The sequence below is a fragment of the Oreochromis niloticus genome, linkage group LG16 (genome assembly GCF_001858045.2).
Source record: "Oreochromis niloticus isolate F11D_XX linkage group LG16, O_niloticus_UMD_NMBU, whole genome shotgun sequence".
NCBI classification, from domain to species: Eukaryota; Metazoa; Chordata; class Actinopteri; order Cichliformes; family Cichlidae; genus Oreochromis; species Oreochromis niloticus.
The window spans coordinates 26,254,449-26,270,456 of record NC_031987.2 but is presented as its reverse complement, the minus strand read 5'-3'; the positions used below and the strand labels follow the sequence as shown (position 1 = coordinate 26,270,456).

General features: G+C 40.8%; 1 protein-coding gene across 1 annotated transcript in view; it reads right to left on the bottom strand.

The window, feature by feature from the left end:
* The window catches only part of slc49a4 (solute carrier family 49 member 4), a 45,021-nt gene that overhangs the window by 22,260 nt on the left and 6,753 nt on the right, over positions 1–16,008 (bottom strand). The window contains exons 3-5 of the mRNA XM_003454901.5: positions 10,727–10,998; positions 9,896–10,025; positions 5,229–5,337 (exon numbers count right to left, since the gene is read on the bottom strand). Coding sequence (XP_003454949.1) covers positions 5,229–5,337; positions 9,896–10,025; positions 10,727–10,998 — 511 coding nt within the window. The remainder of the gene's footprint in view (positions 1–5,228; positions 5,338–9,895; positions 10,026–10,726; positions 10,999–16,008) is intronic.

The following is a 16,008-nucleotide window of genomic DNA, read 5'->3' as shown; positions in this document are numbered from 1 at the left end:
AGCCAAGAGAAAAGAACAGAAAGAGAAAAGCATATACCCTGTTCAACATGCAGTACATGACTGTGAGGACAGAGCTAGACAGAGAGCAGGCTCTAAGTGCCTGAAGACTGTGAAGGCCTGCCAATCACTGTGTCCGGTAAATTGCCAGGCTTGGCAATGTTGCATGCGTGTATGTGTGCAAGCTTACTGTCCTTTTTTATTTACCAGGATGAAAGTCAAAACACACACACACACACATACTTAAAGTCAGAGGAAAGGACGCTTTGACCAAGGGACTGCCACAGAATCAATAACAGGTAAAATACAACACACACACACACACACACACACACACACACACACACACACACACACACACACACACACACCACACACACACACACACACACACACACACACACACACACACACACACACACACACACACACACACACACACACACACGAAAAGTCAACGTGCCAATAAATGTGTTTGGTTCTCATAAGTCTTCTACGGACAATAACTTGGATTAAGTCAAATTCAGATGGTAGATCATACAGCGAGGAAGCTGAATCTAAAGCAGGATCTGATGCTTTCTGCTTAATCACAGTCTGCACCAATCTGTCAAGAAAGTTCACGATGAAGAAAAGTGGACTATCAAAGTTATTAAATGTAGATGTATTCTAGCTTATAAGTGATGCATGCCAAAATGCCATTATATTTGATCAGGGTTTTGTGTGGGCCAGCCTTCTGTGAAGGCACTCATCTCATGTTTGCATAGCCTGAGGCAGCACAGAGAGGTGAACTGTACTCCCCAAGTAAATAACAAAGATCTAAAAATATATATTATAAATCAAAACACCCACAACCCTGTAGCACCTATAATTGCGGTTTATTTTCCATGTAGGCCGTGCAGCACTGATGCTAGGATTTTCTATGGTGTATGCCACATCAGTTTGTGTGCCAGTTCAGGGAGCTAAACACAAATTGCATGCCAAGCCATTTCAATTCAAAAGATACAAATTACTATGTTTCATGTGTGGGTGGAGAGTTAATTAACTGCAGCATTCTCAGTGCTTGGATCCTTTAAAAGGCCAAGCCTGAAGCTTAATCATGTCTGCTATTTTGTGACTGTGTCAATAAGCTAGCGACAACTGCAGTTAGAATGGAGAAAGCCATATCATGTTAATGTGTTTGTTTCGGTTTTCTCTCTTAATCGCATGTTATAAGCCATCTTAAGCCAATGTCATAAACCTGATCCTCTGACAAGAAGTGGCATGTTGTGCTAATGCTGAATCTCTTCGCATAATCCTAAAAATCCACAAAGCAGCGTTTAATGCTGAGAAGTGTTTTATATGAAGGCAGAACATATGTTGTGAAGTTAAAAAGTGCTTCAAAACTCCCACAGTGGTTGTGTATTGGAATTAAAAAAAAAAAAAAAAAAAAAAAAAAGAAAAAAGAAAAGAAAAACTAATCTTACTAAAAGAAGCAGGACACAATCTGCATTCAAATTCTATGCATTCTAAATGGGTCTCCATTAAAAACTGATGAGCTGAAGCACTAAAGCACCCATTTCCTGAGACATACGGATTGTGATGATACTTGTATCTGCAGGTTTAGCACATTTCCCCTCTAGAGCTCAAATGGCATCCTTAGCATCGGACATTTGGCGCCTCCCCTGTGCATCTAGTATCCAAATTCCAGAAATACACACCCTTGTTATAATAGAATAGGTGACCATTTTTACTTTTCTCATCCTTTTGCATTTCGATGGCTCTTGTCCTAGTTTCACCCCAACTCCTACTTCCTACCACAAACAATCACAGTGGAGAGGCACAGAAACTGTGTCGTGATTGCATTTGAAGAGAGCGCCCATTTGCAGGTACAAAATTGAAAAGAATGGCAATTCAACCACTGACATGCCACAAAAAAATAAAAACCAACACACAAATTTTGTTGCCTCAATCTCTTTTTTGGGTGGCCACACAGCAGAAACCGTGTCAGTATGGAAATATATTGAGAGGCATGACTTGCTGACTTGTATTTGCTCACTGGAAGACACAAGGGCTCGGTGGAGTTTGTCATTTTCTTTCCTCCTGGGGTGATTGTATGTACACACTATGTTCTAAGAGCTTCAGTAATTTCACAGATATTTTGAAGACTCGCATATAAACCAAACAAACATGAAAACGTTCCCTGAGTTTCCTAGTCGGGCTCCAGTCAAATCACCACATGCTGTGTCATTTCCCTGCCAACAGATCCCCGTGTGCCTCTGCCCCTCTTCCAGTCATTTACTCAATCAATCCTTGTAAGTTGTTAAACATTACTTCTAGGTCGTATTTCATGAAGTCATGAAAAAACAGCATGACGACTGAGACCAGAGAGCTGGCTAGGTGCTGTAACAGTCTTTGTCATTTGCAGAGCACGTTTCATTCGCCTTCATGTTTTATTTTTTTTTTATTAGTTTTTCAGACACTCTGCTGTGGGACAAGAACATGTTTGTATTTCCAGTCGACTCTGGGGGAGAGGGGGGGGGGGGGGGGATAATGGGGACATCAACATTTGTCTAATCCAGTCACAACTGATTGCTTTTACTGCCTCACGGCACTCATGGTCACCTCTCACTCAGGCTGGGTGGCTAGCTGTGGAAACGGATGACAGAAGCATCTTTATTCCAGAAAAGGACCCCGAAGAAGTATGTGTACGAAAAATGCTGACAGAGATAGAGGGAGGAGGAGGAGAGATGAGGTTAGGTCTTGAAACACACCAAGGATAAATGACTGCATGAATCAGCAGCAGAACTGAGTTACCAAATGTGTGCACTATATAAAAAAAAAAGAGAAGTGAAAATAGAGTTTGATATACGGTGCTGTGAAAAAAGGATTTTCCCCCTTCCTGATTTCTTTTTCGCATATTTGTCACACGTTAAAGATCAAATAAATTTTTTATTTTAGACAAAAATAATTTTAATGTAGTTTTGAATGAGGATTTCATTTATTAATGGGGGGGGGGAAAGCTATCCAAAGCTATGATAAATCATCTGACTTAACTGAATAAATTTCACCAGCCACACCCAGGCCTGATTAATATCAGACCTGCTGAATCAAGAAATCCATCAAATAGAATCTGTCAAACTGAAAAAGTGAAGTAGGCCAAACAATAAAAATTAAAAAAAGCAACACATCAAGCCATGATCTAAAGAAACCGCTAAAAAACAAACAAAAAAAAAAACCCCCACAAATATTATGCTGGAAACCTCTCCAATGTGGTTGAATAAAAAGAATTCTGCAAAGACTGAGCAAAATTTCGTCCACAGCAATGCAAATGACTGAATGCGTTTCTGCTGCTGAGGGTGGCACAACCATTTACTAGGTTTAGAGGGGCAATTCCTTTCACATCGGTTTGTGATAATGATTTAATTTGAGTGAAAAAAGGTTAACTGAATGATGCATTTTGCATCTCATCTGGTCATCTTTGTCTAATATTAACATTTGTTTGATGAGCCATTACATCCAATGTCAACCAGACGTGGATTCAGAAAACGATTCCACAGTAAAGCAAAGGTGTAAACGTGTTTATGAGTAAACCTGCACCAAAATGAGCAAATCATTGCAAAGCAAGAAGAAATTAACAGGAAGTTGGGAATTTCTCTTTTGCTATTAATGCTTTGTTCATTTTAAAATGGCAGTAAGAGCTGAAGGCAAATGCAAAGAGAAAAGTTTGCACTGAAACAAAAATTCCAGTGCAAATGCATTGGTGCTTGGGGAAAGAAGAAAAAGAACTAATTAGATGAGAGCTTGCATTTTTTTTTTAAATGCCTATTTTACTCCCAGCACAGCGTCTGTCTGCACCGTCTCTGGATGTGAGAGTCAACAAAGCTTAAAACAGACAGAAAAACAAGATAAGTTAGAGCTGCGATTGGGATCTGTGGGTGCATCTTAAGCTAAAACAAAATAAAATGCAGTATTTGCTTTTCCTTAGTTCAACTTGACTTCAATGTCTCCACACCCAAAGAACAAAGCTTCAGTTGCATTCGTACTCCACCACGCACACCGTTTCATTTATTTTTAAGCTCAACTTTTATACCCAAGGGATAGCTCATCTCACTGCAACATACTTTCTGTGTTTTCAAGTCGCATGGATAAAAAGAATTTTGAGAGGAAAAAAAAAATCTTTTTAGAACAAATGAAATCTAAGAACAATTTGGTATGCGCTCTGCTTCCTCTTGACAGAGGTATAATGTAGAGGGTGTGACAAGAAGTGTTTCATCCCCCGCTCTGCTGCGTGTGATCTCCTCTCCAGCAGCACCTGTCTGGCGATAACCTTGAAAAGATGCTTCCTTTGCCTTTTGACATGCTGCTGTGTTGAGACCTGGAAGATGCAAACTATCCAGAGCTTTTTCTCTTCCTCCAAGCTGCACCACTCGAAATTACTCTGTTTTTCTGTCTCAAATTGAAGATGGCTGGCAGGCATGCGGATAGCGATTTGCAATCGATTGTGCCCTTCACAAAAGACGCAGCTATGTGTGGGCTCAATAAGTGCAAAACAGAAAAAGACAGCACCAAATCAAAATATGTGATCATATTTGGTTATTTTTAGGCTTCACATGGGGAGACAGTGTGGATTTATTCCTGCATAAGAGTGGGTTAATAAACCCTTGGAAGCTGGTTCTTTAGAATTCAAACGTCAGAATTTCTTCCACATCAAAATATACTTCTCATTCCTGAATATCATCATGTGTGCTATGTGTGTTGTGTCATTTCAGTGCATCATCTTGATAATAACAGACCTTACAGTTTACTGGCAGGAAGAATTTCTGAGATATATTTCAAGATGCAACAATGAGAACAAGAGAAAGCACCCCAGCTGTTCGCCCCATTGTTCCACTGAATGGGCCACATGTGTGAAAAGCTTTTCAAATTATAGACACAGGTGGATGAAAACTGACTACTTACCTAGTCAAATAAGAGAAATACAAATAGTCATACATATTCTTTTGCAGTTTACCCACCTAAAGGGTAACCCAGATGAAAACTAGTCTGTTATGAAGGAAAAATGCTGACCTCGTCTCCACACTTTCCTCAAAGGACAGTCAAAACAGCAGTACTGACCTGTTCTAGCAAAAGGGCACTGGAAAAAAAAATGAAATCTGAGGAAACAGCCTCTTACTGAATGCTTTGAGGTACTTCACTTTACTGAAGCTGGTGCAAAGGCAGTATGTTATCCTGTGTGTGCATTTGTGCCATACCTGGCTGACTTTGGCTGGTGTAAGAACCATGTCGAGGACGCCCGACCAGCCAGCAAGCACTCCTGTGGGGACTGCATAGGCCAGTGCTATCATCAGGAACCGCAGATTGCTGAAAGAGACATTAAACATGTCAATCACAAGAAAAAAAACTCTACTATACATCATCCAGCCTCCAGACAGAAATTTCAGCACATTACAACTTATTACACATTGTATGAGTAAAACGTAGAACCTATCAATGCAATCTTGAGAAAAAGAAAAAGATTTGAGACCAAAAGTGTTTACAGTACGTACTAATTAATGAGATATACAGTATATCACTGAATGCTACCATTTTACATGCAGTTATCCAGATCTTTCATACCTTGAAATAAATACAAGGAATCTACAGCATCTGGGTTTATTTCAGTCTTAAAATAAATAAATAAATAGTATATTAATTAATTGTGTATTGGTGTATTACTCCTACCTCTGCTCTTACTTTAGCAAAAACAGATGATTATCTGATATTTATTCGTGTACCTCTAAAGACTTCTGCATATAAATGTGAGAGGTTGGTCACTTGATTTAATTGAAAGGATATCCTCTGCAGAATCACTGAGGGGTTCATAATTATAATCCAAGCACTAAATGTTACTAATTGCATGAATGCATAATGCCGCCTCCAATTACAGCCTACATCCCAGCAGCAGTGGCCCGAGATGAAACAATAAAAGCAGCATAACGTGGTGTGTCTTTCCTGTCCTGTTCATTGATGTCTGGAGGTCTGCCATCAGCTGTCATCCAACCTCACACGCACAGCCGCACGCACTCAAGTGCTTCTATCTTTGTCAGGGTACTCACTGACATTAATGCATTCTGTAAATCCTGTGTCTAACATTATATACTTGCCTCCAACACTTGTCCCAGACTAAACTTAATGCTAGCCCTAACTGTAAAAGCCCAGCGGTTCATTGAAATTGTGCCAGACAGTGACAACTAGCACAAACTACTCCTGCTACTTGCCAACCTTACTCAATCTTCACTCACAGATTTACTGACCAACATTACTACAACTTGCTCCTATTCCACTAAACAGTTGTGAGCGTGCCCCCCCCAACCCCCCACAATGTGATTACCCAAACAGATTTTGTCCTCACAACATGGATAATACACAGCACACACAGGCACACCACTTTGGCTCATCTCCCTGTGCCTGTCACAACAGAAGATCCATCCCTGTTCAGAGCATAGAGACAGAGATAAGAAGCAACCTGAACACTGGTGGGAAGCTGCCAACATTAAGCTAAAGGATCTAAAATAAGGACCAAAAACTCCAACAATGGAAGAGCACAGCTCAGAATTAGGAATTTGAATGATCGCTCAGAATACTCTGAATTCTTGGCACTGCACTGTATAGCCTAACAGTGTGTGACATGTACTCGTTCAGTGACTCAATTATAAATTTTGTCCATAAGGCAATAAAAATAATGACTGCAACCAGTGACTGCTGTTAAAGCTACAAATGCATCTTTGACTTGAGGTAAATTCATTAGGAGATGACAACCGTTCATCAGTTTACTAGAAACAAACTGTAGAAGCAGGAATCTAAATGCTACAGCAGACATGAGGCTGCAGAGTCTGACACAAGCAGTTTAGCTCACAGTGTGCAAAAGGGAGAAAATTAATAAAGTCGCATCTATGTGTATTTATGTATGTGTGCCCGATATACACTCAAAGTTTATCTATTTAGAATATATAACACCTCTCCAATCACATGAAAGTCAAATACAATCACTTGGAACACAAACACCCACACTAATCACCTTCGCCCAGTGAGGTGACATGGTGATTTAAAAATCAGAGCCACATCCTCAACCCAAACAATGTGATTAGAATCACTCAGAGTCTGACAAATGAGGCAGGGCTGGAAGCAGATTCACAGATTGTTTTCCTCTCCTGTTGTTGGTTTATGGACACCGGTAACTCTTACATTTATTCTGCCCCTGCTTTATTATAATGCAGCCAGCATCCTGAACGGTATCAAGCAGGGACATCTGGATAACACTTTGAGGCCGGCATCGCCCATATGCTTCAAATGCTAAACAGACAAAGTTCACGAATACACACAAACTACAGAGAGAGAACTTCCCAGGACAAACTACCTGTACGGCCAAAGTAGTGTTGCTGTAAATAAATCCACAGCCCTTCCCTTTCCTGACACCGGTGAACCTCACACAATGAATCGCTTTATTGGAAGAATGCTTTGATTATACACGAAAAAACAAACGCCGCCAGTCTCTCAGCTGCAGACGGCTTGTCTCATCTTAAGGAGTATGAAGCGGTTTGGCCTTGGACAGAGTACGTAGGGACAGTCATAAAAGCCCTGTGACAAAGTACTCCCCCTGCTTTTCCTATTAGCACCCTTTTCATTAACCTTGCCACAACAACAGGAAATCAATATCCATGCACTTTTTTCCCCTCTAAAGATGAGCTTATTTAGACAACCAAATGCAAGCAAGCAGACACCATCTATTGGGTAAGTTTTTTCTCCTTTCCACTTCCTGCTGGGGATGAAATATTTCCAAAGAAGTCTCAAAGCTGCCGGTGTCATCAGCTAAGTGCCATTTGTCCTTGGCAGAACTGGCTGGAGCGCAATGCATCAAAATGACAACTTTCAAAGTGAGTATGACTGGGGGTCATTAATAGTCAAGCTTCGGCCTGTTTAGCATTACCACACAGGGTGATGAGAATACAATGATAACTTTGCACCATGTGTAGAGACATCCAGGTTTCTAATTAGACTGCTGCTGTGGCAGCAGATGTGAACAGCTGGAAGCACTCATCAAGCTGAAGATCGTTAACCAGTGCTCGGACCCTGACAGATAAATGGATGAACAGATACATCAATAGATAGGCATCAAGCTTAATGGCAAGTTAGCGGGTACCTGCCATCACTGTGAAGGCTACAAAATGCTGCTATATTATGCAGTACGACAACTTCACAAGGCGTGCACTATTCAAATCTGCCATCTTGGTATCGGGCCCAATACCAAACAGATCCTGTCCATACAGGACCAATTCCCTGTCTCCATCAGTCTAACTACCAATTATTCTACATGCATTTCCACATGGTGGATTATCAGCTACTCACAGCAAACCCCAGCTTGAAGATGCCCAACCTAAAAGTGATGCAAAATGATGTTACGCAGTGAGGTGAAATAAGTTTAAACAGATAGACAAATTCTTTGATCTGCCTGTAATCAGGGTGAGAAACACTACTGAACACAATAGTAAACAGTGAAACCTAAAACATCTGGATAAGTTTCATGGAAAGCTTCATCGAGTTGCAGTGTGGTTACTAAATTACAATTACAGAGTCATAAGAAGTTAAAATTTCACAAAGTAAAGCTTTAAAGTTGGAGTACTTTCTCAAACTAAGACAATCATTCTGTCTAACTGCTCTATGAGTGCACAAGGCCACAAAGACTCAAGTCACTTTTCCTGTTACATGCCCAGTCCCTGCAGGACAACTGTACGGCTTGATGTTGCTGGACTGAGATACAACATGTTGCCCAAACAGGTCACTGGAAGGCTGCCTATCACAAGTGGAACAGAAACCCTCACAGCTGGATGGCCTAGTTAAGTTGGCCAGAAACCTCTGCGTGTATGAGCATGTGCGCATGAATAAAATGTGTCAAAAAACATGTATTAGATAGATATCAGCTTGATCGCATGTGTTTCTGAACTCTTTAATGAGTTAAACCTGTCTGTGCTGGTCAGAGGCCTGTGGAAAGTCTGGCACTGTAGTGAAGCCATTTCTTACTTCAGGGGACCAAGAGTAGCCAATCAAGCTGGGCCAACTTCCTGGCTGCCATCATCCAGCTCTTTTCCCCCTCTCTTCACCCTTCCCCAGCCTTAATCCGAACTATGGCCACTGCCACAGGCCTCATTTCTTTACAAGCCAGGGCACTGATTCTGGGCCAGTGCCGTTTCCTCATGGCCCAGAGGATTACTATTGCCATGGTGGAACGTAAGAAGACACATAGGGATATGGTGCTGCAAGGTTTATAATAAAGTGTTATTCAATCATTGTTTCTAGATTGTCGTGTAGACCTCGCCTGTACCCTTTCCCAGGATGGGGGAAGAAAAAGTCCACAGAGACTCAGATCCTCAACAAAACAGAACATCTCTCTTCTTCTGCAGCTACATGCATCAGCGGTGTCTCTTGAGAGTTATTGTAAGTAACTGACCCTCACAGTGTAGATGCAGGGTGATGTCTTTTTTCAACAGTGGCCAGAGCTTAGTGACAAATCTAGAGCGAAGGCTGGAGTTTCTTTGATAACAGGCCAGGCAGATGGTGAGTGCCAAACTGTAACATAAGATTCTGTCACTTTAACTGTCTGAGACAAGAAGCATACTTTGCATCACCAAAATAGACTGAATGTATCTGCAGAGCAGAGTAAATGCTTAAAACAGGCTAACAACTGCTCCCTTAGAGACTGATTTCATACAAAATAGCACCGCACGAAGCCAATTCCAAATACCCATCTTTTGAAATCTATTTAAATCAAGGACATATCAAATTAGGCCTCTTGAATAATGTTTTGAAAGAATGGTCTCAACATCATCTTTCCCTTGATATTGGACTAACAGAAGACATCATCTATGTGTGCATTGGATTTTACCTAAGAAGTCTGCAGATGCTGCTCCTGTAACTGAGTCTCTGGCTTGCAGCGGCCACGCTGGGAGGGATTGGTGGGCGTGCAGGGAAATAGAGCAGGACTGCTCCAAAAAGCACAGCAATAGCAGCCAACTCTGCCGGAGCACAGCGACGTAGATGAAAAGAGACATACATGTTATTTTCAAAGATGAGACAGTCAGTCCAGTTTGACATTTTTTTTTTAAAAAAAAAAGGTCATTGTGACATCTAGAAGTCCTCTGAAGCCATCCCTGTGATGAACATAATAGCCTACTAGACAAGACTTTAGAATAAGTGCATCGAACAAAACGATGCAATCTGACATTGCATCAGTTGATATCACAACTCGTCTTTTAAAATAGCAATGCATTTACTAAAAAGCTCCATTGTAGCCACATTAGTGGGTCACTTTCATTCTATCATATGATAAGTGATACAATATTAGCTTACTTATGTGACTCCTTTTTACTTCTGAAAACATTTGATTCACAAAAATGTATCCGCTTTGCCCTTAAGAAATTAATAACAATACTACCTTAGGTTAAACAAAAGCCGCTGCCTCAATCTATTACAGCATGCCTGTTTCTCTTTTCAGCGTGCTTTTAATTTTCTGAATCAGTTAAGCATATCAGCCCTACCAAGCCATTATTCAGAGACGCAGTTATGAAGATTATAATTGGTGTTTTTGGTGTTTGTGCAATATTCTTGGATCCTTTCGCCTGATTGTATTTCTGTCCCTTGACGGGGCTGACATGATGTCGAAATGATGTGATATCGATCCAACTTGCCCTCAGAGGTTCTTGCTTTTTCTTAGTACCTGCATACATTACTAGCTGGATCCTGTCCCGGATGAAGATGTCGGAAACTGCTGCCGAGATCGTGGTTAGTGCCTGGGTGTCATTGGGAGCTGGAACTATCAGAGGTCCCACTATGAATGAAGCGGCGCTTCCAAGGTAGGCGAAGAGTGAGGCCACGGCTGTTGCTGTGGCTCTCTGATCAGGGGGAAACCATGTGGTGGACAGATAGGGGCCGGCACTCATCATGGTGGGGCCGGCTAAACCATTAAGCAACTGACCTCCATGTATCAACCTGTAAAAGAAAAAAAAAAATGTTCTTATTTAGAACACAAATACATGCCTCATATCAGGATGTGCCAGGAAAACACTTCTCTGATATCCCATTGAAACACACACAAAATGGCAGCAGTAGAGCATCACCTTCAGTATGCCTATTAAGTTCAAAATAAACTAAATAAGGACATAAAGTAATGAGGCATTTCTTTTGAGCATCTAAAGGAAGAATGACAGGCGAGGGAATAAAAATAAAGGCATAATTATCCCAGAGGAGTCAAGTAACCACCTGCCCCTGAAGTTTCTTTCCAACTTCTGCACCTTCAGACTGAATTGTGTGAGACAGATGTATTCTGAGATGTCCCCCGATGCCACCAGAACCCCCACCACCCCACGGCCCCCTCCAGAACTGTCTGACCGAGACAGCCAGCCGCTGGAGACGGCTCACGGCTGATTGATTGTCTGTACGCTCAGTAAAGACACCATTCGTTCAGAGCAGTCCGAGCTGGCTCAGCAGGGAGAGAAAAGGAGAACAGGAGGAGAGGAAAGAGGATGAGAGAGGGGGACACGTGACGATGTTGGGTTAATTCTGAGCTTATGCCATTCAAAAATCTTATATAATATTGACTGAAAAAAATATTATTAGTTAGGATAGATTTTACACTAATACTTAATATAAAAAAATACCTTGAATGGCATTTTGTTTGACAAAACCTTTAATTCTAACACTGAACCCTGTCTAAACAATATAGTTTATGCCTGCTTTACGTCTAAAGCGGGCATAAACTAGTTTGTTCAGTCTCCAGTGTGCTGACATGTCTCTGCCCTCTAACTCGTTCTAACTTTGGAGTCCACTGCCTCTGGGGTTCACAGATAAATGTGTCACAGCAGAATACAAAGTGCTGTGGTCAGTGACAGGCTGATTGGAGAATAACTTGTTCACCCTCTATCTTCTTCCCACATCTCAGACCTGCTAACATCCCCTCCTACACACCAACACCTCCTAAAATACTCTGTGCCTCATACTTTTTATTCATCCCACCTCTTCTTTCCTTGTTTCTCAGTCTTTATCGCTAACTGGGTATGTTTTCAACACTGACACTGAATAACCTGGTTATCCGAGTCCCCGTTTACACGATTCTGACATCATCGAGCTTCTCTGATCTGGTCATTTGCGTTGGTGCAGACATGTCTTTGACTCCTCCGCATCCAACGTGTGTCATTTCTGTACCGAGTGAGTTAACTCGACAGGATGTGGATGAACCCAGTGCCAGGACACTGCTGAATTTACAGCTGTCATTTTCTTCATCTAATTATGTGAGAGGGGAAGCAACAAGCAGTAAAAATTTATCCTCATTATTGGCGTCACACTGTCATTTTCACTTAGGCATGTAGGTTATCATTACATCACTTGTCATTATGTTTTCATTGACTTAACTACATGATTTCTATCAAAGAGTCTCCCCGTCATTACTTCTTAACTAAACATAAACACCAGATTCAGCAAATGAGGTGTTGACAGAGCAGCCAGAACCAAAAATAAGTGGTCTTCATGCTCTCAAGTAACAAATGTGCTTTTCTATCTACCCTGCTGCATAAAAACCTCTTGAAACATTCAGAAAATGATTTGCAACAACAGAGACTACTTTGGTAGCTCTGCATCTTTGATTTGGCAGATTTTTTGATTTTGGATCTCCCCTGGGATCTAAGCAGGGATCCTCTGCTTGTGTAAATGTGTAAACCACTACACTATGGAGCCACTGGTATAATCTCTGTATGATTAAGACTTGTGTGGACTGGCAAAAACAAATCTACAACTGCAATAGTTGGCATCTCATTGTGGTTGTCCTCCATTTGGATGGGTTACTGTGCAAAGATGGCAATGCAGGTAGCATTCATAGACAGGTAGTCTATGAATTAGGCAGCACTATGTGAGCAAAATCTAACATTTAATTTGTATTTTATGGTAACAACTACATGATTTATGATATGTAGGATATGTTCTTGATACATACGGCATTTTTTTACCTGCTGCACTGAGCCTTTGAGTCAAGCTGTCTGTCTGTCATTGTGTCTGTTGAATTGAAATCGAGAGCTACCCGGAGCCAACTAGCACAACAGTCCCAGTGCCAATCAGGTTTTTGGCACACATACTGATTACGGTCTCATTCAGGACTCGAAAGGGTGCAGACAGAGTGGTCCTGTCCACCTGCTGTACTATACATTTTCATTAGATGATGATTATTCCAAACCAGACACTCTAATCCACTTTCTCCAAAAAAACAAAAGCGACATTTAAAGAGACAAAGATACGCAGCATAATTTACAACAATAACTGTGACCTACAGTGACCTCATTTTGAATCTCACCAACAATCGAAGCAGCTAAACTGTTTTGTTTTTATTGCATTTCATGCACAATACAAACCAAATTAAAACTTATTGAATCAACTAATAATCTGAACAATCGATGGTGGCTTTTTAGCACTTCACACCTTTTAAAAAGTTTGACAAAGTTTGGTCAGTAACCAGCCTCGCTGTATTAGATTAGAGAACAGATGAGACTAAAAAAAAAGTGCCTTTAATATGACAGGTGATGAGGACGGATGGTGACTAACACGAGGATGAGCGGTCACATGAGACTGCACTGTGGCTGGCGAAGCAAAGAGAGGGAATAGAGCAGCTTTTTCAACAAGAGATGATTAATCACTATTTATGAACCCTGTCAGACTGAATCTGATTGAGAATGAGACAAAGAAACCTGCACTACAGCGAAGTCATTTGACTGCTTCTGCTCTGCCTGAGCTGACAGACCAAAATTCAGCCATCACAAAAAGGCCAAACCAATTCCGTCTTGAAAATGGCACCATGGCAATTGTTGGAGTAATACGATGGGATCCACATTTTTTTTTTTTCTGATGGCCAATCAGACATTGTCTGAGTGAGTCTGAGATCTAACTGATAGACGCTAATCACACAGCTGGTCCGTATTCGAATTCATAACACAGACGGAGATTGAAATAGAAACAGAAACAAGTAAACGCATGAAAAGCCAAGAAAATGAGAAGGGTTTGAAAAAAGAAAAATGACCTTTGATTTGAGAGCAGAACTAATCACAGCAAGGTATAATCAGTGACTACCAATTCAACAGCACCTTTTATCTCCTTGACTGAACCTCACAAAACAAACAAAATCAGGTCTTTTTTAAATGTGGCTTCACAGAAGATCTCGATTAAAAAAAAAAGAAGAAAAAAGAGAGAGAGTTCCACTTTTCAGTGTTCAAACATTCACAGCTCCCTTTGATTTTCAAAAATGGATCTTAAAACCTCAAAACAAAGAGGCGCCTTACTTCCTCAAGAGGTTATCATAAAAACAAAAAGAGGTAATCGCTTTTTTAAACATGAAAAGGAATCTGGAGCAAACAGATCTGCAGGGGGTTACTGAAGGAACGTCACGGTTTCTAAACCTGGGTAGACGTCTCCTCAAACTATTGTTTGATCCCGCCTGCAATGTCCTTGAACACCATATCCAAACTTCAGGAATCTGAAAAACTTAACTGCTCCATTATGTCCCGATTCACTCTCTAAGGTAATCTACATCATCATCCATCTGATAAGTATCCTCTGCATGACAGGCAGCACATTCATCAGCGACACCCGTCAGTAAACAAAGCCCTTGCATTTTGATCACTACCGCAAAGCAAAGAGTGACCTCTACTGGTGATCCAGCTACATTAAGCATTGAGTCTCTACAGTTCTATAATAATCCAGTATGCCGTCCATCGCCTTAAGATCTATGACCTATAACATTTAATATGCAAATTAAACTGAACTGTGACACACTAACATTTGCCGTGTGATTCATGTCCTCTTTGCTTTCGCCATCCTATCTTGTTTTCCACTTTGAATGCCGAATCTAAAGAGCTGAAGGTCACAGCAGAGCAGCATCACTCTCATCGTGGAACGGGCGCACAGTGGGCAGCGTTGACCCTTAAAAACTCTTAGCTCGACCTGAGCAGACATAAAGAATTGATATTTCATGGCTGGATTCAGTAGAGGTGAAATTGAAAGCTTGCTCGTGTGACTGGCTTTTGGACGGAAGTGACACTCCAGCAACAGTGAGAGGCGAGTTGAAAACTTCTAACAATACTGCCCTCGAGCGCATCCAAAAAGAAGAGGAAGAGCTTGGTATTTCATTCCATTTCCTCTTTACAGTAAAAGCCTTTTGCAACATTAGCGGGGTCAAAATATGTGTGCATGCACGTGCTTTGGGATTTATTTTTTTTAAATAATTTATGTCAAGTCAAAGTTATGCTTTGTGGAGATGACATTTTTACCTTCAGCTTACAAGATGTGATTAAGTTAAAAACCACTTCAGCTTCACAGACCAACACTCAACGATCTTAATGCTGTTTAACGATTGAATTTTACACATTAAGCTGAGTTTACATGTCACTGCTGGGGGTATACGAATATGAAAAACTGCATTTTCAAACTGAAAAAGAGGAGAGACACCAACCATTACCAGGCAGAGACTAATAAAAATGATAAATAAGAAATATGGAAGTGTAGAATCCAGTATTACTGCCCTCTAAGAACTGAACGTCAGGATATAACCAGCCTCTTTTGCATCAGTTTCTTAATAATTTAAATCCACAAACACTTTAGTAGTGTAAAGACATTAGAGTGCTCTTCATTATTCTGAAGTTATGTTTTTAAATTTAGTGCTAAAATAAAAACTTCATCTCTCTACAGTCTCTCGAACAACAAGAACAACAACAAAAAGATTCCATAGATCTGTTTGCAGGCCACGTCCAGATTTAGGTCACTGTCACTCTTTATTGGAGACTTTTTTTTTAAAGGCCATATGGCAGCTTTGATAAAGCTCAGCTTTTACTGCATGAAGACAGATTTCCTGACAAGAAACTCCTTTGCTTTGGTATTTGTCCCTTTTACATAACAGGTAGTTCAAAATGGGAACATCCCTGTCTCAGCATGAGTAATTTGCCACTGAAGACACATTAATAATAT